General features: G+C 44.8%; 1 protein-coding gene across 3 annotated transcripts in view; it reads right to left on the reverse strand.

The window, feature by feature from the left end:
• The window catches only part of LOC143960042 (cell surface hyaluronidase CEMIP2-like), a 164330-nt gene extending 140629 nt beyond the window's left edge, over positions 1 to 23701 (reverse strand). Inside the window, exons 1-2 of one of the 3 annotated variants that reach the window (XM_077468311.1) lie at positions 23633 to 23701; positions 12767 to 13155 (exon numbers count right to left, since the gene is read on the reverse strand). In XM_077468311.1, coding sequence (XP_077324437.1) covers positions 12767 to 13155; positions 23633 to 23646 — 403 coding nt within the window. In that variant the 5' untranslated portion in view covers positions 23647 to 23701. Of the gene's footprint in view, positions 1 to 12766; positions 13156 to 20802; positions 20928 to 21542; positions 21663 to 23632 lie in introns of those variants that run through there. The other 2 variants (XM_077468310.1, XM_077468312.1) reach the window with 2 other exon arrangements.
• Positions 23702 to 24385: the final 684 nt, after the last annotated feature.

The following is a 24385-nucleotide window of genomic DNA, read 5'->3' on the forward strand; positions in this document are numbered from 1 at the left end:
GGTTAAAAAAAAAAACCTGACAGCTCAGGTTGGAGCCGCTGTAGTAATGCTTGTATGTTAGTACAGCGATCTCCCCTGCTGTGCTATTGTGTTCTGACAGGAAGAAGCCCCCCCACAACACTCCGGACAGTTCTCTCAGCCATTGCCTGTGAGCATGGATCGGGAGCCAGTCGGAAGACCTTTTTCGCTCATGAGCCTTCTTCATCAGAAGCTGGCAGACCGGCCGGCTTCTGTTGGACTGGCTGCCATACACATGGGCTGAATTTCAGCCAGTTTCTATTATACTGGACGATGCCAGCCAACATGCGGCCCATGTGTATGGGGCTTTAGGCTGGTCATACACTGATTGAGTTGGCCGGGTCCTGATGCACCCTCCCACATGATATCCCTCAATTTAAAAATTTAAGTAGCTGGACCTAAAGAAATTGTTGGATGAGCAGCGGCTACATCCAAGCAGATGCTGTTTGGGCAGTCAAAATACTAGATACAGTGGGGGATTCGTCCACCTGGCTGTATCACATGGATGGAGAGATTTGTTAGATTTTTATTGTTCAGCCAGCAGGGTGAACAAAACAAAATTCTATGTGCATATGGGTAGCTTTACCAAATAACTGCTTAGTAAGCAGACAAAACAAATAGCTCCATATGCAGCAAACTACAGTAGTATGCAGTAGCCTCTAGTAGCCATTAAGATTGCATTGTGCCATTGAGAATGATATGCCACCAATCATAAGTGGCGGAGGCATTCTCACAATTAGTGTGTATACATGCGGCTGGGGGAAGGAAATGCCTTGGCCGCTTATGATTGCAGTGACAGCTTCCCGGTACAATAGCAAAGGCAGCTTTAAACTAGTATCAGACCACATCAGGACTTATTCCTGGTCTCTATGGAAAGACATTTTCTCCAAATGTTTAGCGATTACTCATTACTCCTAGAAAGTAATCATTGATTTTTGAGCTGCTAAAAATCTCCCGTGTAGGTTTGACATGAGATGACCACCAACAAATGGGTAAACTTCTAAGTACAAGCATTTCAAATCACCTGTGTGGTTTAGGTTGCCTGACCCAACTACAACAGAATTCACCATCAATTCAGTTGCAAGGTTTCTCCAATTAAACAGGCACAATAGAAACAATATTTTTTTTAGGCTCAACTATGGTATAATTCTATTTTCCATCCTTTCCGTTTAAAGAATAATTTCAAGTATGGATTATTTATATATATATATATATATATATATATATATATAGTTACATTGGTCCAGCTTGGACCAATGTAACAATGTATAAACCCAGGGCTGGACTGGGACAGAAATTTGGCCCTGGACTTTATCCAGACCGGCCCACTTACATTTTGAGTGTCCCATCAGCACCCCCTTACATTAGAGTGTCCCATTACCAACCCCCTTACATCAGAGTGTCCCATCAGCACCCCTTAACATCAGAGTGTCCCATCAGCACCCCCTAACATCAGAGTGTCCCATCAGCACCCCCTAACATCAGAGTGTCCCATCAGCACCCCCTTACATCAGAGTGTCCCATTACCAGCCCCCTTACATCAGAGTGTCTTATTACCAGCCCCCTTACATCAGAGTGTCCCATCAGCAGCCCCCTTACATCAGAGTGTCCCATCAGCAGCCCTTACATCAGAGTGTCCCATCAGCAGCCCCCTTACATCAGAGTGTCCCATCAGCAGCCCCCTTACATCAAAGTGTCCCATCAGCAGCCCTTACATCAGAGTGTCCCATCAGCAGCCCCCTTACACCAGAGTGTCCCATCAGCACCTCCTTACATCAGAGTGTCCCATTATAAGCCCCCTTACATCAGAGTGTCCCATCAGCACCTCCTTACATCAGAGTGTCCCATTACCAGCCCCCTTACATCAGAGTGTCCAATCAGCAGCCCCCTTACATCAGAGTGGCCCACTGAGCCATCGGCCCACCGGGAAACTCCCGGTAGTCCCAATGGCCAGTACATGCCTGTATAAACCATACCTGGCAGATGCCCCTGGAAATTACTGAAGTACACACCATTACTCCAGTGGTCTCCACTTGTTTGTGGGTCCTGTGCTGAGTGGTTGGCCTGCTGCTTAGTGAACACGGAAGTTTGGCTCCTTGGCATGGGTGCCTTTCATAGACTGCTTTGCTTTTCATGAATGAACGCAAAGCATTCTCTGCTTGGATGAGCCGGTGACATCAGCCATGTAACTAAGTTAAAATATGCCATACCTGAAATTCATCTTTATTATTCCACCATATAATAGTCAAGGGAGAAAGTCAGAAGTCACTCGAATTAGGAGCAATTATTATGTTGCTACAGTAGAACTCCAGTCCACCCTCATTTGTGTAGGGTGGGGGGAGATATTATGTCTATGTAAGGTTTAATTGCTGTCTTTGTCCCTATTGGGGAGGTCTTCTCAAATGTCCAATCCCAAGGACTGTACAGGAAATGGGTGAAAAATCCCCAGAATGAAAAGAAATACCATCTTTGGATGGGAGTCTCAGGTAGGTGTTCCCTAGGGTATTCAGGACAAATAGCGAGGGTAGATCTCTTCTTCTGGTCACAAACAGCAATTGAAAACTTGACTCGTTATATCCAGAACTAAATAAAAAATGTCTTGGCTGGAGTTCTCTTCTAAGCCTATAAATGCCTCTCTTTGTCAGATCAGTGTATGGTTACTGTAGTCTTACATAATCTAGTCTAGATATATAGATATATAGATAGATAGATAGATAGATAGATAGATAGATAGATAGATAGATAGATAGATAGATAGATAGATAGATAGATAGATAGATAGATAGATAGATATTTTGATACTTTTATACTGTTTTCTATTTTGTGCCCTTAGTATGAACAGTTACAAGTAGCTTTTGGAAGTCTTCCCTGAAATAACATTACTGTACGAAACAGCTGTTACCAACCTGGGAACCTAAATATTTCAGTACGAGGCTTGTAAAGTGATCACAAACAGAAGGCAAAGTACACATTTTAGAAGAGGCCCAAGCCTCCTGGGAGTATGTGTCTCACTACAGCTACTTACTAAAAAGTCTGAAAGCACTCCGTGTCCAATATGACCCACTCCATAATTACAAAGAGGTCTATTCCTGAACTTCTGTCCTTCTAATTACAAACACCTGGGCTTACGCCATGGTTTACTCCTTTATATGTTGTAAACGGCTTTATTAAAAGTACTCCTGTCATTGCTGGCCTCCTGAAAATGTTAATTGCCTTTCTTTGTCTTTGATACACTTTCATCATTGGTTCAGAACAAGCAGGCAGCAAATAAAAGTCAGAATGCCTTATCTCTGTACTTGCATTGAGTTAAGCCTTGTACACACGATGAGAAAATGGACCAAAAATTCCGCTTTCGACGCGATAGTACAATAATCTGATCGTTAGTACGGAGCTGTTGTTCGAAGTTTTCCAACGGGACAAACAAGAAAATTTTCCTCGTAAGATACAAGATCGTACGATTTTCATTTTATTGGTACAGTCTTGGTCCAAAAATACAATACAAATACATTACAGCACTTCTGAATTTTTTTTCTGCCATATGAGAATTTTTGTACTTTAGTAGCCTATTCGCATTCGTATTGGAGACTAGCATGCAAAAATGAACGATCCTTAATCTGATAATCTCATTGTGTGTACTGGGTCAATATTTCAATGCTTAGGGCAGAATCCTTGGGTTGTTGTGGGGTAAAGGAAATTCACTTTAGAAAGGTTGAGTGATTAACTTAACTCAGCAAACTCAGAAGAGGTGGTTAGGGCACAGGATTCCCAAAACAGGCAAAATTTTAGCTTCAGACTTCCCTTCTGGAAAAGTAGGTATTTGGCCCTTTAAGCCCCTGTACACACGGTCGGAGATTTCCACAACCAAATCCGTTGGATTTTGCCCGTCGGATTTTGTCCGTCAGCTCTTGTCCGAAACTGTTGCATACACACGGTCGGACAAAGTTGGCAAAAAATCCGATCTTTCAGAACGTGATGACGTAATTTCGTTACGATGGGACTACATTCAGGCTAGTAGCCGATAGCTTTGATGTAGGAATTTGATCTGAGCATGCGTGGCACTTTGTCTGATCAAAATTCTCTACACATGATCGGAGTATGTCCGACCGGCCCAGTTGGTCGGGAAATATTTCCATGTTGGAAAATTGGGTCCGACGGATATTCCGACGGAATCAATCCGATGCATACCACACACAGTCGGATTATCCGATGACACGGTCCGATAGGACACATTCCGACGGATTCTCCAACCGTGTGTACAAGGGCTAAGAGGAGCCAACTAGTACAGGTACGTTATTGGAGGAGCAGTGGGAACTGTCCACCAGCAGCAACATGTACCCAGTTCACCGGGACAATCTTCAACACAGTCTCTTCTTAAAGCATAACTTCACCCAAAAGGGTAAGTTCCACTCTTCTGCCCCCACCTCCTCAACACAGTTGAGGGGGGAGCAGGTACATGGTTTTAACAAGTACCCGCTTCCACTCCGATACCCCTAGGGCAGTGGTTCTCAACACCTGTCCTCAGGACCCACTAACAGGCCAGGTTTGCAAGATAACTGAAATGCATCACAGGTTATATAATTTGCTGCTCAATGATTGCAGTATTCTAAGTCTGCATCTCCCCAAGGCAATGCCTAAAAATGTGGCCTGTTAGTGGGTCTTGAGGACAGGAGTTGAGAATCGCTGCCCTAGAGGATCTGAGTAAAAGTTCACCCCCCTCTCACCAGCAGCTTCCGGGGACGCGTCACAGGTCCCAGAAAGCTGCAACTTCCATTCATTGGCTTCAATTAGTAAACATGCCAGGGCTGCAGACACGAAGACCGGGGAAGAACTGGTTTGGATGGGGATTGCGCTGGATTCCTGGACCGATATGTGTCCTTATAATAAAAGTCAGCAGCTACAGTATTTGTAGCTGATGACTTAAACATTTTTGGGGGGACACTGAAGATCCTCTTTAAGATTCTTTTAGGCAGCCATCATCCTGCCCCTCTCCCTCAGGATGCATCCTCCATCAGGACAACAAAAATACTTAAAATGGTAGTAAAATTGTAGTAACTTTCTTACTGCAATGGAGTTACCTTAGAACAAAGCCTTCCAGTAGCGAGCTGTCACCACTCCAGAGACTTAAATGGCCAAGCTGCAATGCACGTGCGGGAGTCATGGCCGTGGCACAGAGCTCTAAAGCAATGACAGGTATGCTGTTCCTTCAAAGCGAATGTGCTGGTGATGTGACAGGCTGCCAACCAGACAAATATCTCCTAAAGGCTGCATGTTTAGGAGATATTCATTTAACCTACAGGTTAGCTTTATTTTAAGCTTACCTGTAGGTAAAAATCGAAATCCTGGGTTTACTACCACTCTAAGGCCCCAAGGCACGGGTCAGCTTCTGTTTCCTTAGGCCCAGGCTCAGGCCCTTTTTCAGTAAAATCCTCACCAAGCAGCAGGCCCTGGAGGCAAACACTGACTCATACTAGCATCCTCCACGAGCAACAATTTCTCTTATGACATGTTTCCATTAACAATCAGCTGAACTTCCTCAGAAAAGTAGAGAGAAAATCAGAACTAGACAACCATGTGGAGTGGGCCATTTTGAAAGGTCTGAACACAGATGTCTTCACTAATAAATTATTCCAGTCCAAAATTTCAGTTTTTAATAAAATTTGCCTCTTGGTGGGTTCCTGAAGTTTAGTGATTGTACTGTTGATAATGCAAAAGGGGGCATATGCTGAATTGGTAAGCAGACCAAAAGACCTAAGGGGTGAATTATTTTTCAAAATGTTATGAAAAAGACAGAAAAATTGTTCACTTAAAAAGCCAACAACTTAGAAATCTGATATTTTTTTGATCATTCTTACTATTTATTTTTACTTTGCATGTCAAAAAGGTCACTTTGATGACTTTAACGTGAAAGTGAAAATTGCTGAAGTCAAAGTAATAATGCCTGATTTCACAAAAAATACCCTGCCTCCATGTAATCATAGATGTTACAGTGGAACGCTACCTATTACTAGGCCAAATTTTATTGTATTAATTGATAAAAAACATAAATTTAAATAATTTTTTGGAGATATCAAAGAAAACCTCCAAGAGTTACAGAGCTCGTTGGATTTGTAGACTTGGTCTACAATGCATACGTGGTCCTGATGAAGCAGGTGATCCTGAAAAACGTACAGTGCCTTGCAAAAGTATTCAGCCCCCTTGAACTTTTCAACCTTTTGCCACATTTCAGGCTTCAAACATGAAGATATAAAAATTTTATTTTTTGTGAAGAATCACCAACAAGTGGGACACAATTGTGAAGAGGAACGAAATCTATTGGATTTTTGAAACTTTTTTAACTAATAAAAAAATGAAAAGTGGGGCGTGCAAAATTATTCGGCCCCCTTGCGTTAATACTTTGTAGAGCCACCTTTTGCTGCGATTACAGCTGCAAGTTGCTTGGGGTATGTCTCTATCAGTTTTGCACATCGAGAGACTGAAATTCTTGCCCATTCTTCCTTGCAAAACAGCTCAAGTTTTCAGCTCTTTCCACAGATTCTCGATTGGATTCAGGTCTGGACTTTGACTTGGCCATTCTAACACCTGGATACGTTTATTTGTGAACCATTCCTTTGTAGATTTTGCTGTATGTTTGGGATCATTGTCTTGTTGGAAGATAAATCTCCGTCCCAGTTTCAGGTCTTTTGCAGACTCCAACAGGTTTTCATCCAGAATGGTCCTGTATTTGGCTGCATCCATCTTCCCCTCAATTTTAACCATCTTCCCTGTCCCTGCTGAAGAAAAGCAGGCCCAAACCATGATGCTGCCACCACCATGTTTGACAGTGGGGATGGTGTGTTGAGGGTGATGAGCTGTGTTGCTTTTACGCCAAACATATCATTTTGCATTGTGGGCAAAAAGTTCGATTTTGGTTTCATCTGACCAGAGCACCTTCTTCCACATGTTTGGTGTGTCTCCCAGGTGGCTTGTGGCAAACTTTAGATGAGACTTTTTATGGATATCTTTGAGAAATGGCTTTCGTCTTGCCACTCTTCCATAAAGGCCAGATTTGTGCAGTGTACGACTGATTGTTGTCCTATGGACAGACTCTCCCCCCTCAGCTGTAGTTCTCTGCAGTTCATCCAGAGTGATCATGGGCCTCTTGGCTGCATCTCTGATCAGTCTTCTCCTTGTCTGAGCTGAAAGTTTAGAGGGACGGCCAGGTCTTGGTAGATTTGCAGTGGTCTGATACTCCTTCCATTTCAAAATGATCGCTTGCACAGTGCTCCTTGGGATGTTTAAAGCTTGGGAAATCTTTTTGTATCCAAATCCGGCTTTAAACTTCTCCACAACAGTATTACGGACCTGCCTGGTGTGTTCCTTGGTCTTCATGATGCTCTCTGCGCTTTCAACAGAACCCTGATACTATCACAGAGCAGGTGGATTTATACAGAGACTTGATTACACACAGGTGGATTCTATTTATCACCATCAGTCATTTAGGACAACATTGGATCATTCAGAGATCCTCGCTGAACTTCTGGAGTGAGTTTGCTGCACTGAAAGTAAAGGGGCCGAATAATTTTGCACGCCCCACTTTTCATTTTTTTATTAGTTAAAAAAGTTTCAAAAATCCAATAGATTTCGTTCCACTTCACAATTGTGTTCCACTTGTTGGTGATTCTTCACAAAAAATAAAAATGTTATATCTTTATGTTTGAAGCCTGAAATGTGGCAAAAGTTTGAAAAGTTCAAGGGGGCCAAATACTTTCGCAAGGCACTGTAGACCAACCGATAATTGATTTACACGTCTACAAAACCAACAAGCTCTGCTACTCTTGGAGGTTTTCTTTTAGATCTCCAAAAAATATTTTTTTTTTATGTTTTTATTACTTGATACAATATAATGTGCTCTTTTATATAATATTGTGGTTCCCCCGGGTCGGTCAGTAGCACTTACCCCATCACCGGCGGCTTTCCCTGCTCGGCGGCAGCTTCCCCTGCTCGGTGGCCTCCCATTCTCCTGCTGTTCTCCTGCAGCCTCCCGTTCTCCGGGTCATCAAAGTGGTGGCAGCTTCCTTTTCCTCCCTCCACCTCGGTGGCCAATCGGGAGTCTTCTCCTTTCAGCCAATCAGAAAACGGGTCTCACACCCGTTTCTGATTGGACGGATTGAGGATCATTGTTTCAACAGCGAATATACATTTGCTGTTGTAACACACCTGGGTGGCATCGGAGCGCACCCTCTTTAACCCGAGCCCACCAGAATTTGAAGCTTATTAGAGCCTCTGGCTCTAATCAGATGCTTCAAAACACAACCCCTGGTCGCTGTAATTCATGCATCCGGTGCCCTTAAAGGGGCCGGACGCATGAATAGGGGGTGGCTGCTGCGGCCATGGATAGATTTATGCTATGCATGAATCTATCCACAGTATATAGGGAGTGGAGAGAGGGGGGCGGCGTTCGGGCGCCCCTAATGGACGAGCCGCCACTGATAGATATCTACCTATTACTGTTTAAAATAGTTATGATTGAGTAGAAAAAAAAGGGTTTAATCCCCTGCTGTGCTTTACGCTGAAGTTGATGCAGTGAAGCTCTGCTGACTTCTAACATCCAATCGCGTACAAGCATAAATACATTCTTTTTTTTATTTACCTTGCAAGTGAATGGATCTTCCTTGAAAAGTAAATTTTCACCACAGTCAGCAAGCTAAGGGAAAATTCACTTACAAAGAGAACAACCTTTAGTAAATCAACCCCAATGTGTGAGGTATGGTAGCTCACACCCGGTTGACTTGACCTCTGACCCTCTGACTCAACAATTGGAGCTTCTGAGTTTCTATTCTCACAGTTTCCTTGTAAAAAAAAAAAGGTGTTGGGTATGTTTTCACATTATATGTCTATTTTCCAATATCAACAGTTGTAAGGGGTTGGAATAACAATGCTGACATTGAAGTATTGACAGAAGATGTATATTTAGGACACCACCTCCAACATAAGGTTCCATTGACCAAGATGGAATCTTTCATGTGGCTCTCCGCTGTTCAAAGTTATCAACCCAGAGAAGAGCAAAGATCTATGATTCATAGTCCATTCACTTCAACAGTTTATTAGCATGCATCTATTAACTCTATACTAACACATTTATTAATGATCACCATCAAACTAAACATAAGCTGTGAAAACAGTTTTTTTTTTATAGGTTCCCCCAAAGCTTTCCTCCACTATTGATCCTTGAAGATTTCTATTGTACTTAGATAACTAATATTAAAAAAGAAAAAAAATCAAATGCATATGTGTACTCTAAAACCATAAAATGGCATAAAATATTTCATAAGCTGTTCAGACGAACAGTACTGAACTTCTATTTATTCTTACCACTTTGATTACTGCGTATTTACTAAATCTGAAGAGTGCAAAATTGGCTGCTCTGCATAGAGACCAATCGGCTGAACAAGCTTAACCACTTTCAGGCCCGGACCATTTTGCTGGTCAAAGACCAGACCACTTTTTGCGATTCGGCACTGCGTCGCGGTCGTGCGATGTGGCTCCCAAACAAAATTGACATCCTTTTTTTCCCCACAAATAGAGCTTTCTTTTGGTGGTATTTGACCACCCCTGCGGTTTTTATTTTTTGCGCTATAAACAAAAATATAGTGACAATTTTGCAAAAAATGCATTATTTTTTACTTTTTGCTATAATAAATATCCCCCAAAAATATATAAAAAAAAAAATAAATTTCCCTCAGTTACGTATTCTTCTACATATTTTTGGTAAAAAAAAAATCTAAATAAGTGATTATTGATTGGTGTGCGCAAAAGTTATAGCGTTTACAAAATAGGTGATAGTTTTATGGCATTTTTATTAATAATTTTTTTTTACTAGTAATGGCGGCGATCAGCGATTTTTATTGTGACTGCGACATTATGGCGGACACAGCAGACATTTTTGACACATTTTTGGGACCATTGTCATTTATACAGAAATCAGGGCTATATAAATGCAGTGATTCCTGTGTAAATGACACTGGCAGTGAAGGGGTTAACCAGGGGGTGGCAGTGTGGGGGTTAAGTGTTCCTAGGGGCGTGTTACTAATTGTGGGGGGGCTGGGCTTTGTGTTAGTGAACACTGATCTCTGCTCCAATCACATGGAGCAGAGATCAGCGTCACTTGTTGCTAGGCAGAACGGGGAGATGCTGTTTACAATGGCATCTCCCCGTTCAGCCGGCCCGTGAGACGATTGCGGGTATCCCCATGGTGATTGAGTCCACGGGACCCGCGACCGGACTCACGGGGGTCCCGACCGGAACGTGAGCGCACCGCCGCCGGCGCGCACCCAATGGCAGGGCAGCATATTAAAATGGACGTACCTGTACGCCAATATGCCTACCTGTGCCATTCTGCCAACGTACATCTGCGTGCGCCGGTCGGGAACTGGTTAAGTTAGAAGCTGATTGGCTACTATGTACAGTGGCACCAGATTGTGAGTGCTCCAGTTTTAGTAAATTTCCCCCTCTGTGACTTAAGCTGGCCACAGATAGATAGAATCTTGGCCAGCTCATCAGAAACCGGCTGAGATTAAATCCATCTATGGGCAGGCTGGTTGTACTGAAGTTTTTGCACGCGATCAGTGATCATTGTGTTCTGTGGGCAGGGAAGGCTCCCCACCGGCAGTACACAATCGCTGTGGGAAGGATTCCCCCATCAACCCTGACTGTGTTGATGGGGAATCGAGCAATTTTCTTTCCTACCACCCGTGGTGGAAGGAAAGCAAATGGTATAATCTATGGCTTGCCTTAGACGTACCACTTAAAGTACAACTTTTCTAAAGACTGTTGGTGTGCTGTATATTGAAAAGGACGCTGAGCTATGGGTAGATGTGCTGGTAGGCTGGAAGTCTTACATGAAATAGCATAAGTTTAAATGAAATGTTATATTGGTAGGTCAACATTTTAGGTTGAAAAGGTCACTTCGCCCAAAATTGGTGAGGTTGTAAAATTGAATTTGAAAAAATGTGTTTTAGGAACAATTGTTCAATTTAATGGGGCCAAACCAATAATTACGTTTAATGGTAGTGATCAGGAAAATTTAAAAGGATGGAAATTGTTCTCAAACAAACACCTGTCACTCCCAGTGTAAGGGGTTCCTTCTCTACAACTCTTTTTTATCCATATTACATTTTGAAGGATGCAACAGAAAGAGTGGATGCCCAAAAAACTAAAAACTCTAAAGCAGGGGTCTCCAAACTTTCTAAACAAAGGGCCAATTTACTGTCCTTCAGACTTTAGTGAGGCCGGACTGTGTCCAATGGGAATATAATTTATTTTCTGGCATCAGTGGGAATAAACAGTGCCCCATCTTTGGAATTAGGGGGAGGAATAGTGCCCCATCTTTGGAATTAGGGGGAGGAATAGTGCCCCATCTTTGGAATTAGGATGAGGAATAGTGCTCCATCTTTGGAATCAGATTGAGGAATAGTGCCCCATCTTTGGAATTAGGGGGAGGAATAGTGCCCCATCTTTGGAATTAGGGGGAGGAATAGTGCCCCATTTTTGGTATTAGGAGGGAGTAATAATGCCTCACCTTTGGTATCAGGGGGAGGAATAGTGCCCCATTTTTGGTATTAGGAGGGAGTAATAGTGCCTCACCTTTGGTATCAGGGGGAGGAATAGTGCCCCATCTTTGGTATTAGGGAGAGGAATATTGCCCATCTTTGGTATTAAGGGCAAGGAATAGTGCCGCATCTTTGGTATTAGAGGGGAGGAATAGTGTCCCATCGCTGGTATTAGGGGGAGGAATAGTGCCCCATCTTTGGTATTAGGGGGAGGAATAGTGCCCCATCTTTGGTATTGGGGGGAGGAATAGTGCCCCATCTTTGGTATTAGGGGGGGAATAGTGGCCAATCTTTGGTATTAGGGGGAGGAATATTGCCCCATCTTTGGTATTGGGGGGAGGAATAGTGGCCCATCTTTGGTATTAGGAGGAGGAATAGTGCCATATTTGTGGTATTAGAGAGGGGAATAGTGCCCCATCTTTTGTATTAGAGGGAGGAATAGTGCCCGATCTTTGGTATTAGGGGGAGGAATAGTGCCCCAATGTTGGTGTCAGTGAGAGCATAGTACCCCATTGTTGGTGTCGGTGGGCAGAAGAGTGTCTGGTATCAGTGAGAAGAATAGTGCCCCAAGGAATGGATGAAAGCAAGGAAAGGGCTGTATCTGGCCCACTGGCTGCAGTTTGAAGACCACTGCTCTAAAGGTAGATGAGACCAGAGCCATAAGGAGACCTCACTACTATGAGTCCCTAACACATACAGTATAGGAAACCAACACAGGGGCCTTGCTTGCCTTGGCAATCTGATCCTTTAAGAATATGGACAATGGGACTGCTTCATACAAAACCCCAAAATGCTGCTTATATATACTAATTGGTATACAGTTTGGAGTAGGAAATAAGGTCTATAGACAGATTTACTAGCCAGGCGAGGCAGAACATGTAATTCCATGAGGGATTACGCTGTGTGTGTAGCAATCTGCATTGCTATGACATATTACTGGCTTTAGTAGAGCAAACTTCTTGCTGACTAAGATTTCCCCCTCTTATGAAATGACTTTACAGTAGACTCAGCTGTTCACCCCTGGAGAGGATCACATTACCCACACTAGGGCTCTGTTATCTGATCCTCTGACTACTATTCTTTATAGTCTAAAACAAAACCAGATGCACGGTCTGACATATTACCCAAAGTTTACCCAGACTCATCCTCAGCTTACTAACAGTGTAGATCTTTTGCTGTACAGGGATTCCAGGAGAGGAGAATCAGAATGAGCAGGAGAGCCAGGGAAGAGCTGTGCAGTGATTGGAGGAGCCCAGTCATTCTTCCTTTTAGGAAAGGTCCCAGCAGCGGCAGATGCCCCCAGCGGAGGGTGATGGCCACATCTTGATGGTTCCAGCTCTTCTTTAGATGGCAGGAGGCGTCCATACACAAATCAGGACACATATCCTCTGTCACCTCATATCTGACTGCCCCGGGATGGAGCTGCAGGCACTTGTCAGCTGTTGATGGAGGTTTATATTGTTCATATGTGCAGCATCTCATAGTGAAACTCCGCAGCAAGTCTAAACCTGCAACATATGGATGTGTAGAGGCCGAGCTCCCAGTGGGCCTGTGAATGAAATTCATAAATAAATTAGATTCCGTGTATGATACAAGACAGATGAGAATATTTTCCATCCATGTCAGGTGTATATTCAGAACATAAACCTCAACACACAAACTTTGCCACGTGGAAATAGACTTCCCCATCCTCATCAAAGAAAACGTCAGACAGTCAAGTCATATGGAACGTACATTGAATACCCGTGATCTGTTGTTAGCAGTACAACAGAAAATGAGGCATTAAAAAACGAATACAAACAAAGAGAAATAATGCTGTGCAACCAGCAATAACCCATAGCAACTAAGTAGGTTTCACTTTACTGTATTCAATATGGCATGATAACTTGCATGGTATAGGGGGCCTCAAATGCAGCCCCTGATGTCCACAAAGAGCCGCATATAATAGTTATCATATGGAATGTCACAAAAGACTGTGATAGAACAGAGACTTGCTAGAGGAAATTGTCAGAGACTGTTCTATAGGAGTGATTGGAGATCAAACTCATGCTGTAGGAGAGAGTCAGAGACTAGGGACATGTTACATGGAACTGCTAGAGATTACTGTTATTAAAGAGGATCCTCACCCCGTACACAAAGATTTAAAAAGTCAGCAGCTAGCAATACTGTAGCTGCTGAGTTTTACAAAAACACACACCTGCCTGTCCCAGGATCTAACAATGTCCTCACTCAACCTGGCTCTTTGCCGGTCTTTGGGACCCCAGAACCGGCATCTCAACTTTGGGCAGCTGGCTGTGACTTCTTGAGGCGTGAACCACGCTGTACCAGGTGAAGGGTACCGCAGCCCACTGGGACCTGTAATGTGTCCCAAGAGGCTGCGAGAAGAGGTGGGGGGGAGGAGCGAATTTACGCTCTGATTGCCTAGGCAGGAGTAGGTACCTGTCAAAATCAGGTACCCGCCCCCCCCTCCGAAAGGAGACATTCCAAATATGGGGGAGGAGGAGGAAAAGCGGAACTTCCTCTTTTGGGTGAAGTTCTGCTTTAAAGGCCCTTCTACAAATCATTGCTCCCAATACTGACTTCTAGGCCACTTCAAACACCAAAAGGGCACAAATCAGACACCAGGACTGTATGGAATTCTATGGGTTTCAGCACATTCCAATTACTCCTTATACTACCTAACTGAAATAATGGTGGATACTCATCTTTAGAAAATAATCCATTGCAGAACGTTTGTTCGATTTTCTAATGGATAGTGGGGTCAAAGTTAGTGGGGGCTTTGACTTCTTGAGGCATGAACCACGCTGCACCAGGTGAATGGTACCGCAGCCCACTGGGACCTGTGACGTGTCCCAAGAGGCTGCGAGAAGAGGTGGGGGAGGAGCAAACCTACGCTCTGATTGCCTAGGCGGGAGTAGGTACCTGTCAAAATCAGGTACCCGCTCCCCCTCTCCAAAAGAAGACATTCCAAATATGGAGGAGGAGATGGGGAGGAGGAGGAAAATAGGAACTTCCTCTTTTGGGTGAAGTTCTGCTTTAAAGGTCCTGTATGGAATTCTATGGGTTTCAGCACATTCCAATTACTCCTTATACTACCTAACTGAAATAATGGTGGATACTCATGTTTAGAAAATAATCCATTGCAGAACGTTTGTTCGATTTTCTAATGGATAGTGGGGTCAAAGTTAGTGGGGGGCTTTGACTTCTTGAGGCATGAACCACGCTGCACCAGGTGAATGGTACCGCAGCCCACTGGGACCTGTGACGTGTCCCAAGAGGCTTCGAGAAGAGGTGGGGGAGGAGCAAACCTACGCTCTGATTGCCTAGGCGGGAGTAGGTACCTGTCAAAATCAGGTACCCGCTCCCCCTCTCCAAAAGAAGACATTCCAAATATGGAGGAGGAGATGGGGAGGAGGAGGAAAATAGGAACTTCCTCTTTTGGGTGAAATTCTGCTTTAAAGGCCCTTTTACAAATCATTGCTCCCAATGATGACTTCTAGGCCACTTCAAACACCAAAAGGGCACAAATCGGACACCAGGACTGTATGGAATTCTATGGGTTTCATCACATTCCAACTACTCCTTATACTACCTAACTGAAATAATGGTGGATACACATCTTTAGAAAACAATCCATTGCAGAACATTTGTTTGATTTTCTAATGGTTAGTGGGGTCAAATCGGCGTTTGTTTTCAACTGTAGTGATGAGAAAATTCAAAGGTGCAGGATGGAAGAATCGTACATATTATAGTGGAACCTATTAATACATCTAGGATTACATTTGGGTAGAAGAACTGGATGGAATTTTAAGGGCTATGGAACAAAAGTAGAGTTGAGTTGACTCAATATGGCAAGAAAGAACATTCTGATGAGCAATTTCCGTATGAAAGTTTGAACTAAATTCTACTCAAGTACACCCAGCAAGATTCTCTACGAACGTCTGAAGGAAATTCTACTCCTATGTACCCAGCACGGTTGTCTATGAACGTCTGAAGGAAATTCTACTTGTGTGTACTCAACAAGGTTCTTTATGTACGTCTGAAGGAAATTCTATGCATGTGTACGCAACAAGATTCTCTATGAACATCTGAAGGAATTTCTATTTATGTGTACCCAGGAAGGTTCTTTCTGAACATCTGAAGGACATTCTACCCATGTGTACCCAGTAAAGTTCTCATTGAATGTCTGAAGGAAATTCTACTTAAATCCCATACACAACTATCAGATTATCTGCTGAGTTTTTCCTTCAGATTTACCAAAACCATATAATATGAGGACAAACCTTAGGAGTTTCAATGTGTATGCAATCAGGCAGGCCCTTCTACTACATGGTTTTGGTAAATCTGAAGGAAAAACTCAGCAGATAATCTGATAGTGTGTATGGGGCTTAATATGTACCAAGCAAAGTTCTCTACTATGTAATCTACCAAAAGTGGAGGAAATTTACTGTTTAATTCATAAAGGGTGTTTGAGGTACTACAATGGCTTTTGTCCATGGAACTTAGAATCGGTATAGATAAACTCATCATGTAAACTACTTTTACTGAAGACAACAATGATCTACAAAAATAAAACCACAACCACTCGAAAAAGTATTCATACCCCTTGAAATTTTCCACATTTTGTCATGTTACAACCAAAACGTAAATGTATTTTATTGAAATGTTATGTAATAGATATGTAATAGACCATGGGTCTTCAAACTATGGCCCTCCAGTTGTTCAGGAACTACAATTCCCATCATGCCTAGTCATGTCTGTGAATGTCAGAGTTTTACAAAGCCTCATGGGATGTGCAGTTTCACAACAGCTGGAGGCCCGTAGTTTGAGGATTCCTGTAAGACCAAGACAAAGTGGCACATAATTGTGAAGTGGAAGGAAAATGATAAATGGTTTTCTACATTTTTTACAAATAAATGTCTGAAAAGTGTGGCGTGTATTTGTATTCAGCCCCCTTTACTCTGATACCCCTAACTACAAACTAGTGGAACTGATTGCCTTCAGAAGGCACCGAATTAGTAAATAGAGTCCACCTTTGTGTCATTTAATCTCAGTATAAATACAGCTGTGAAATCCTCAGAGGTTTGTTAGAGAACCTTAGTGAACAAAGAGCATCATGAAGATCAAGGAACACACCAGACAGGTCAGGTATAAAGTTGTGGAGAAGTTTAAAGCAGGGTTAGGTTTTAACAAAATATCCCAAGCTTTGAACAACTAACAAAGCACTGTTCAATCCATCATCCAAAAATGAAAAAAAGAGTATGGCACAACTGCAAACCTACCAAGACATGGCCGTCCACCTAAAGTGACAGGTCGGGCAAGGAGAGTATTAATCAGAGAAGCCACCAAGAGGCCCATGGTAACTCTGGAGGAGCTGCAGAGATCCACAGCTCAGGTGGGAGAATCCGTCCACAGGACAACTATTAGTTGTGCTCTCCACAAATCTAGCCTTTCAACAAGAAAGCCATTGTTGAAAGAAAGCCATAAGAAGTCCAGTTTGCAGTTTGCAATAAGCCATGTGGGAAACACAGCAAACATATGGAAGAAGGTGCTCTGGTCAGATGAGACCAAAATTGAACTTTCTGGATTAAAAGCAAAATGCAACGTGTGGTGGAAAACTAACACTGCACATCACCCTGAACACACCATCCCCACCGTGAAACATGGTGGTGGCCGCATCATATTGTCGCGATGCTTTTCTTCAGCAGGGACAGGGAAGCTGGTCAGAGTCGATGGGAAGATGGATGGAGCCAAATACAGGGAAATAGTAGAAGAAAACCTGTTAAAGTCTGAAAAAGACTTGAGACTGGGGCAGAGGTTCACCTTCCAGCAGGACAATGATCCTAAACATACAGCCAGAGCTACAATGGAATGGTTTAGATCAAAGCATATTCATGTGTTAGAATGGCCCAGTCAAAGTTCAAACCAAAACCCAAATGAGAGTCTGTGGTAAGACTTGAAAATTGCTGATCACAGATGTTCTCCATCCAATCTGACAGATCTTGAGCTATTTTGCAAAGAAGAATGGGCAAAAATATCACTCTCTAGATGTGCAAAGTTGGTAGAGACATCCCCAAAAAGACTTGCAGCTGTAATTGCAGTGAAAGGGGGTTCAACAAAGTATTGACTCAGGGGGGCTGAATACAAATGTACACCAAACTTTGCACATATTTAATTGTAAAACATTTATCATTTTCCTTCTACTACACAATTATGTGCCACTTTGTGTTGGTCTATCACATAAAATCTCAATAAAATACATTAATGTTTTTGCTTGTAACATGACAAAATGTGGAAAAATTCAAGGGGGTATAAATACTTTTTCATGGCACTGTATGTGATTTCTAGCTACCAATCACTACTACAGACAGTCAATGGTTTTTGTAAGCATTAGGAAAGGAGGATCAGAAAGGTTGTCTCTATAATGCATAGTTACTTACAAACTACACACAGAAGCAAGATTTTCCTTCTATTAAAGGAAGTATGGAGGCTCCCATTACTGACATCCCATGAAAATACTAGTTTCCTGGCTATCATGAGTCTCCCATAAGCTTTTCTGACCCAGACATTTCCTGATCTGCAGGCTTCATACAGATTAGTGACTCAGAAAGTATCGACCAGCCAGTCAACTAGCATTTTCAGAAGGAAGTCGGTAATGCCGCTCTCCATCTTTCCTGGGCTCTGGCCTCATTTGAAGTGACTGATGATAGATATATTTTTTTCTTTAAAAGTGACACATGTAAAGAAAATAATATGAAATGATTTGTCCCACAGCCTGTGACTCCGATCTTCACTTTCTAGACTAGCTGAGAAATCTTCTATATCTGACGTGCCCGCTTGAGTCTGGGGCACCGGGCCCCCTGCAGAGCTCTGTGGTTCCATCCGCCGGCCCTTAGGACACCACTATGTACTGCTGTGATGTTTGTGCCAGCAGATGAAACCACAGAGGGTAGCGGGAGAGGGGGGGGGGGCATCCCACCACTCCCAGAAGTGTGCCACCATAGCAGTGCCACAGAGAGGAGAGCTCTGGTGTAGGCAGAGAGACAGATCATACATGAAGCTGAACTCCGGACACAAAAACATTTATATATATATATATTCCTTAAAAGACTCAAAGAATATAAATCCAATTTGTGTGAAGCAAATGCATTTACAAGGCCGGATATTACCAATAAAAGTAACAGTGACATCACATCTGTGCTGTACATAGGCTGTGCAGAGAGTAGAGCTGTGGGAGGGGCCTAATAAGTCAGAAGGGAGGCGGATACCTACTACAGGCCTACCTACTACAGCAAGGGGAGAGGATACCTACTACAGGCAGCCTTCTACACTAAGGGGCGGATACCTTCTAAAGGAAGCCTATTACAGCAGGGGGGCGGATACCTACTACAGGCAACCTACTACAGCAGGGGGGCGGATACCTACTACAGGCAACCTACTACAGCAGGAGGGCGGATACCTACTACAATAGGGGGCAGATACCTACTACAGGCAGCCTACTACAGCAGGGGGGCGGATACCTGCTACAATAGGGGGCGGATACCTACTACAGGCAGCCTACTACAGCAGGGGGCAGATACCTACTACAGGCAGCCTACTACAGCAGGGGGGCGGATACCTACTACAATAGGGGGCGGATACCTACTACAGGTAGCCTACTACAGCAGGGGGCAGATACCTACTACAATAGGGGGCGGATACCTACTACAGGCAGCCTATTACAGCAGGGGGGTGGATACCTACTACAGGCAGCCTACTACAGCAGGGGGGGCGGATACCTACTACAATAGGGGGCGGATACCTACTACAGGCAGCCTTCTACAGTAAGGGGCAGATACCTTTTACAGCAGGGGGGCCTATTACAGCAGGGGGGCGGATACCTACTACAATAGGGGGGTGCATACCTACTACAGGCAGCCTATTATAGCGGGGGGTGCATACCTACTACAGGCAGCCTATTATAGCGGGGGGTGCATACCTACTACGGGCAGCCTATTACAGCAGGAAAGTGGATATCTACTACAGGCAGCCTATTACAGCAGGGGGGGGGGCGAATACCTACTACAGTAGGGGGCAGATAGCTAATAAAGGCAGCCTACTACAGTAAGGGGCGAGTACCTTCTACAGCAGGGGTCGGATACCTACTACAGTCTGCCTATTACAGCAGGGGGTGGATACCTACTACAGCAGGGGGCGGACACCTACTACAGTCTGCCTATTACAGCAGGGGGTGGATACCTACTACAGCAGGGGGGCGGATACCTACTACAGGCAGCCTATTACAGCAGGAGAGAGGATACCTACTACAGGCAGCCTACTACAGCAAGGGGTCGGATACCTACTACAATAGGGGGGCGGAGGGCTACTACAGGCAGCCTATTACAGCAGGGGGGGGCAAATACCTACTACAATAGGGGGCAGATAGCTACTACAGGCAGCCTACTACAGTAAGGGACAGGTACCTTCTACAGCAGGGGGCGGATACCTACTACAGTCTGCCTATTACAGCAGGGGGTGGATACCTACTACAAGCTGCCTATTACAGCAAGGGGTCGGATACCTACTACAATAGAGGGGGCGGAGAGCTACTACAGGCAGCCTATTACAGTGGGGGGGAGGGGCGAATACCTACTACAGTAGGGGGCAGATAGCTACTACAGTAAGAGGCGGGTACCTTCTACAGCAGGGGGCGGATACCTACTACAGTCTGCCTATTTCAGCAGGGGTTGGATACCTACTAAAGCAGGGGGGCGATGCCTACTACAGGAGGGGGCGGAGTCCAGACCAGTCTCCCCACACAAGGAAAGAGAGCAGCAGTGAGCGGTCTTTATTACAGGAAGCCAAAGTCTCACACTGATTGCTGCACAGATCTGAAGGAAACACACAACACTCACTGAGATTGAATGAATGCCTCTATAATCACACAGCATCCCCTCATCCCTCTCAGTACAGACATGACCTATAAATCAGAGTCCTGTCACACTCACTGATGACATGGAGGTGACATCTGTCATATAATGAACACTCATTCCCCGGGGATCACACAGGAAGGCGGGGCTGGGTGACAGTATGTGGGCGGGGCGGAGGGGAAGGGGGCGGGTCCGAGGCTCTCCTGTACACACAGCCTGTGTCTTGCCCTCCCTGTGTCCCTGTTGCACCCCCAGGACCGGAGCTGTGTGCCCGGCTCCCCTCTCACCTCTGCCCGCGCTCCGTGTCCGGCTCCTCGCACAGGTCGGGGCCCCGGGGCCCGGCTCTGCTCCTCCTGTGCCCCGCACACACCTCCGGTGCTCTTATCCTGGGACTGAATGTGATGTGCCGGCAGCCCCCTCCCCCTCCTCCTGCCCTCCTCCCCCCTGTACACGACTGACAGCTCTCTGTACATTATTGGGGAGGATGACACCTAGACAGACCGGACCCCGGGCCCTGCACTCACTCCGGGCACCCTCCGCCATCATACACGGGCATTGGAGGTCCTGGAGCCAGCACAGTCCTCCACACACTGAGATCTACAAGAGCATGTACACCCACCATGGGCAAAGTCTCACCCCTCCTGCTGCACTATGCAAAGTCTCACCCATCCTGCTGCACTATGCAAAGTCTCACCCCTCCTGCTGCACTATGCAAAGTCTCACCCCTCCTGCTGCACTATACAGTCTCACCCCTCCTGCTGCACTATACAGTCTCACCCCTCCTGCTGCACTATACAGTCTCACCCCTCCTGCTGCACTATACAGTCTCACCACTCCTGCTGCATTATAAAAACTCTCTTCCTATGGTATTCTTTCATACACAGGGTAAATAAACCCCACAAGGATAGAATAGAGTGCTGAAAAAGAAAACCAAAGAGGTCATTCATGCAAAAATGTTCATCCCTCCTGAAAAGACTAGTTATGGAAGAATGCACTGACATTTCCTAGTGAAGTAATGATCACCTACCTTAGTATGTGCACCCCAAACCCCATATACTGCGCACAACAAGCAGGCAGAACTGCAATGAAAACATCCCATATACTGCACCAGAATTGTGAATGGTTTCACTCCTGCCTGTGCAAAGTCTCACTCCTCCTGTTGCATACTTTCAATATGAAGACAATTCAATCCCCTGCAGGGACAACAAGATATTGGCCTTGGCAGAAAGCCAGATCAGAGGATGTAATAGCTGATTATCACCCGGAGCCAATGAGAGCTTTAACATGAAAACATCCACCAACAACTGACATGTGAGATGTGTGAGGAATGACAGTTCACCTGGAGGTGACATTTCTATCAGAATAAACACAGAAGAACACTGAAGGTTTGATGATAAATTCTCTTCATTCAGATTGGTCTCCATGGTCCTGCACATGGACCGTATATTACACATATGCATGTGATTTGTTGGAGTACGAGAGTGGACTGGGCCCTGGCAATGGCCTCCTGCATCCTCACAAAGCCACCTGTGTTCCAGCCAAAGCCACCTCCATCCTTGCCATAGCCACCCCATAGCCACCTCCATCCTTGCCATAGCCACCTCCATCCTTGCCATAGCCACCCCATAGCCACCTCCATCCTAGCCATAGCCACCTCCATCCTAGCCATAGCCACTTGTGTCATAGTAATACTTTGCTTTATCCCAGCAATAACCACCCGCATCTTAGCAAAAGTTACCTTCATCTGAGCAGTAGCCACCGGCTTCTCTGCAATAGCCATCTGCATTTTAGCACAAGCCAGCTGCATTCTAGCAATAGCTACCTTTGCTCAAACAATAGCCACCTACATCCTAACAATAGCCGGCTGCCTCCTCCTAATAGCAGTCAGCATCCTAGAAATAGCCCCTTGTGTCCTCCACATAACTGCCTGTGTCGCCCCAATAGCCCCCTGAGCCGTCCCAAAAGCATTCTGCATCCTAGCAATATCCACCTGCGTCCTCTCAATAGGCGTGTGCATCCTCACAATATCTGCCTGCATCCAACACTAGCCGCCTGCATCCTAGCAATAGCTGCTTGCGTTCTACCAATAGCCACCTAAATCCTCACACTAGCCACCTGCATTTTCTCAATAGCCGTCTGCATCCTAGCAATAGCCACATGCATCCTCACAATATCTGCCTGCATCCAACACTAGCCACCTGCATCCTAGCAATAGCCATCTGCATCCTCACAATATCTGCCTGCATCCTAGCAATAGCCGCCTGCATCCTAGCAATAGCCGCCTGCATCCTAGCAATATCTGCCTGCATCCAACACTAGCCGCCTGCATCCTAGCAATAGCCATCTGCATCCTCACAATATCTGCCTGCATCCTAGCAATAGCCGTCTGCATCCTCACATTATCTGCCTGCATCCTACCAATATCTGCCTGCAGCAATAAACACCTTGTGTCCTAGCAATAGCTGCCTGCATTCTACCAATAGCTGGTTGCATCCTCGCACTACCCAAATATGTTTCAGTAATAGCCAGCTGCATCCTAGTGATAGCCACCTGCATCCTCCCAGTAGCTGTCTGCATCCTCCCAATAGCAGCCTGCATCCTCCCAATAGCCGCCTGCATCCTAGCAATAGCCGCCTGCATCCTAGCAATAGCCGCCTGCATCCTCCCAATAGCCGCCTGCATCCTCCCAATAGCTGTCTGCATCCAACACTAGCCGCCTGCATCCTATCAATAACTGCCTGCATCCTGGCAATAGCTGACTGCATTCTACCAATAGCTGGCTGCATCCTCGCAGTAGTCACTTACGATTTAGCAGCAACAGCCTGCATCCTAGCAACAGAGAATGCTATTATGCTAGCAATAGATTATCATCCTGCAATTGTCATTTTTCAGTGGCAGTTATAAAATGAAGAATGATGGATCGCTGTGGACAACAGCCTGGCTTTTCCTTTTGCTCCATTATAATCAATGTCCTCCAACTTTTGCAGCTGAACTCAGAGGTTCTCCACTGATGAAAAACAAAACTAAAGAGGTTATTAGGCTAAATTGCTCATAGCTCCTGGGAGAATAGTGTGGAAGAATTCTCTGACCTTTCCTAGTAAAGTAATGATCACCTACCTTAGTATGTGCATCCCAAACTCTATGGAGTGTATGCAACAACTGGATAGATGTGCAAGACAGGGGTGGGGGTGGGGGGGTGACTGCTGTATGCAAGGGGGCTGACACTTCCCTGGAATATCCCATTGTGCCCCACTTGGAAAGGCTTTGTATATGCGCTCCAATAGGAAATGTAAAAAGAAACAGCTGTTACAAATAAGCCAAAGATGTGCACATTCTATAGACCTAGAATCTGTAAAATCCATCAATATTTCTGCGCAATACTCTGCTGGGTAAATGCTATGTGAGTAGATTAGTGATGGCCGAACGGTTCGCCCGGCGGTCGTTTCGCGGCGAATTTCCGACTTTCGCCGTCCGCGGGTTCGAACGCCTTTTTCCGTCGTTCGCCCCGGCGGACTTACGTGTTTAATGTATACAAGAACTTTAACCTTTCGTGACACGTTTATCATGTGTTACAGGACAACCAATTGAGACATGACAGCTCATGGACACTTGGACATTCCCCCTAACCTATAAATACACCCGATCCGGTGGCCATTTTACATTCTTTCTTCTGTCACTGTAGGGAAAGGATCCTGTGTGGAGTAGGGACAGAGAAAACGCTAGCTATTTGGTACACAAAAGTTCTTTTCAGGACTGGTATAGGTGTTAGGTCAGCAGCCTGAGTTTCTTTTGTCAGTTTAGATAAAGGGACAGAGCGCTGTATGCTGCTATTTTAGGGACAGCTCAGCCAGATTAGTCTTTCTTCATCAT

This window comes from Lithobates pipiens, unplaced genomic scaffold (genome assembly GCF_037356315.1).
Source record: "Lithobates pipiens isolate NorthernLeopardFrog02 unplaced genomic scaffold, aLitPip1_a1.2 Scaffold_8, whole genome shotgun sequence".
Lineage (NCBI taxonomy): Eukaryota > Metazoa > Chordata > Amphibia > Anura > Ranidae > Lithobates > Lithobates pipiens.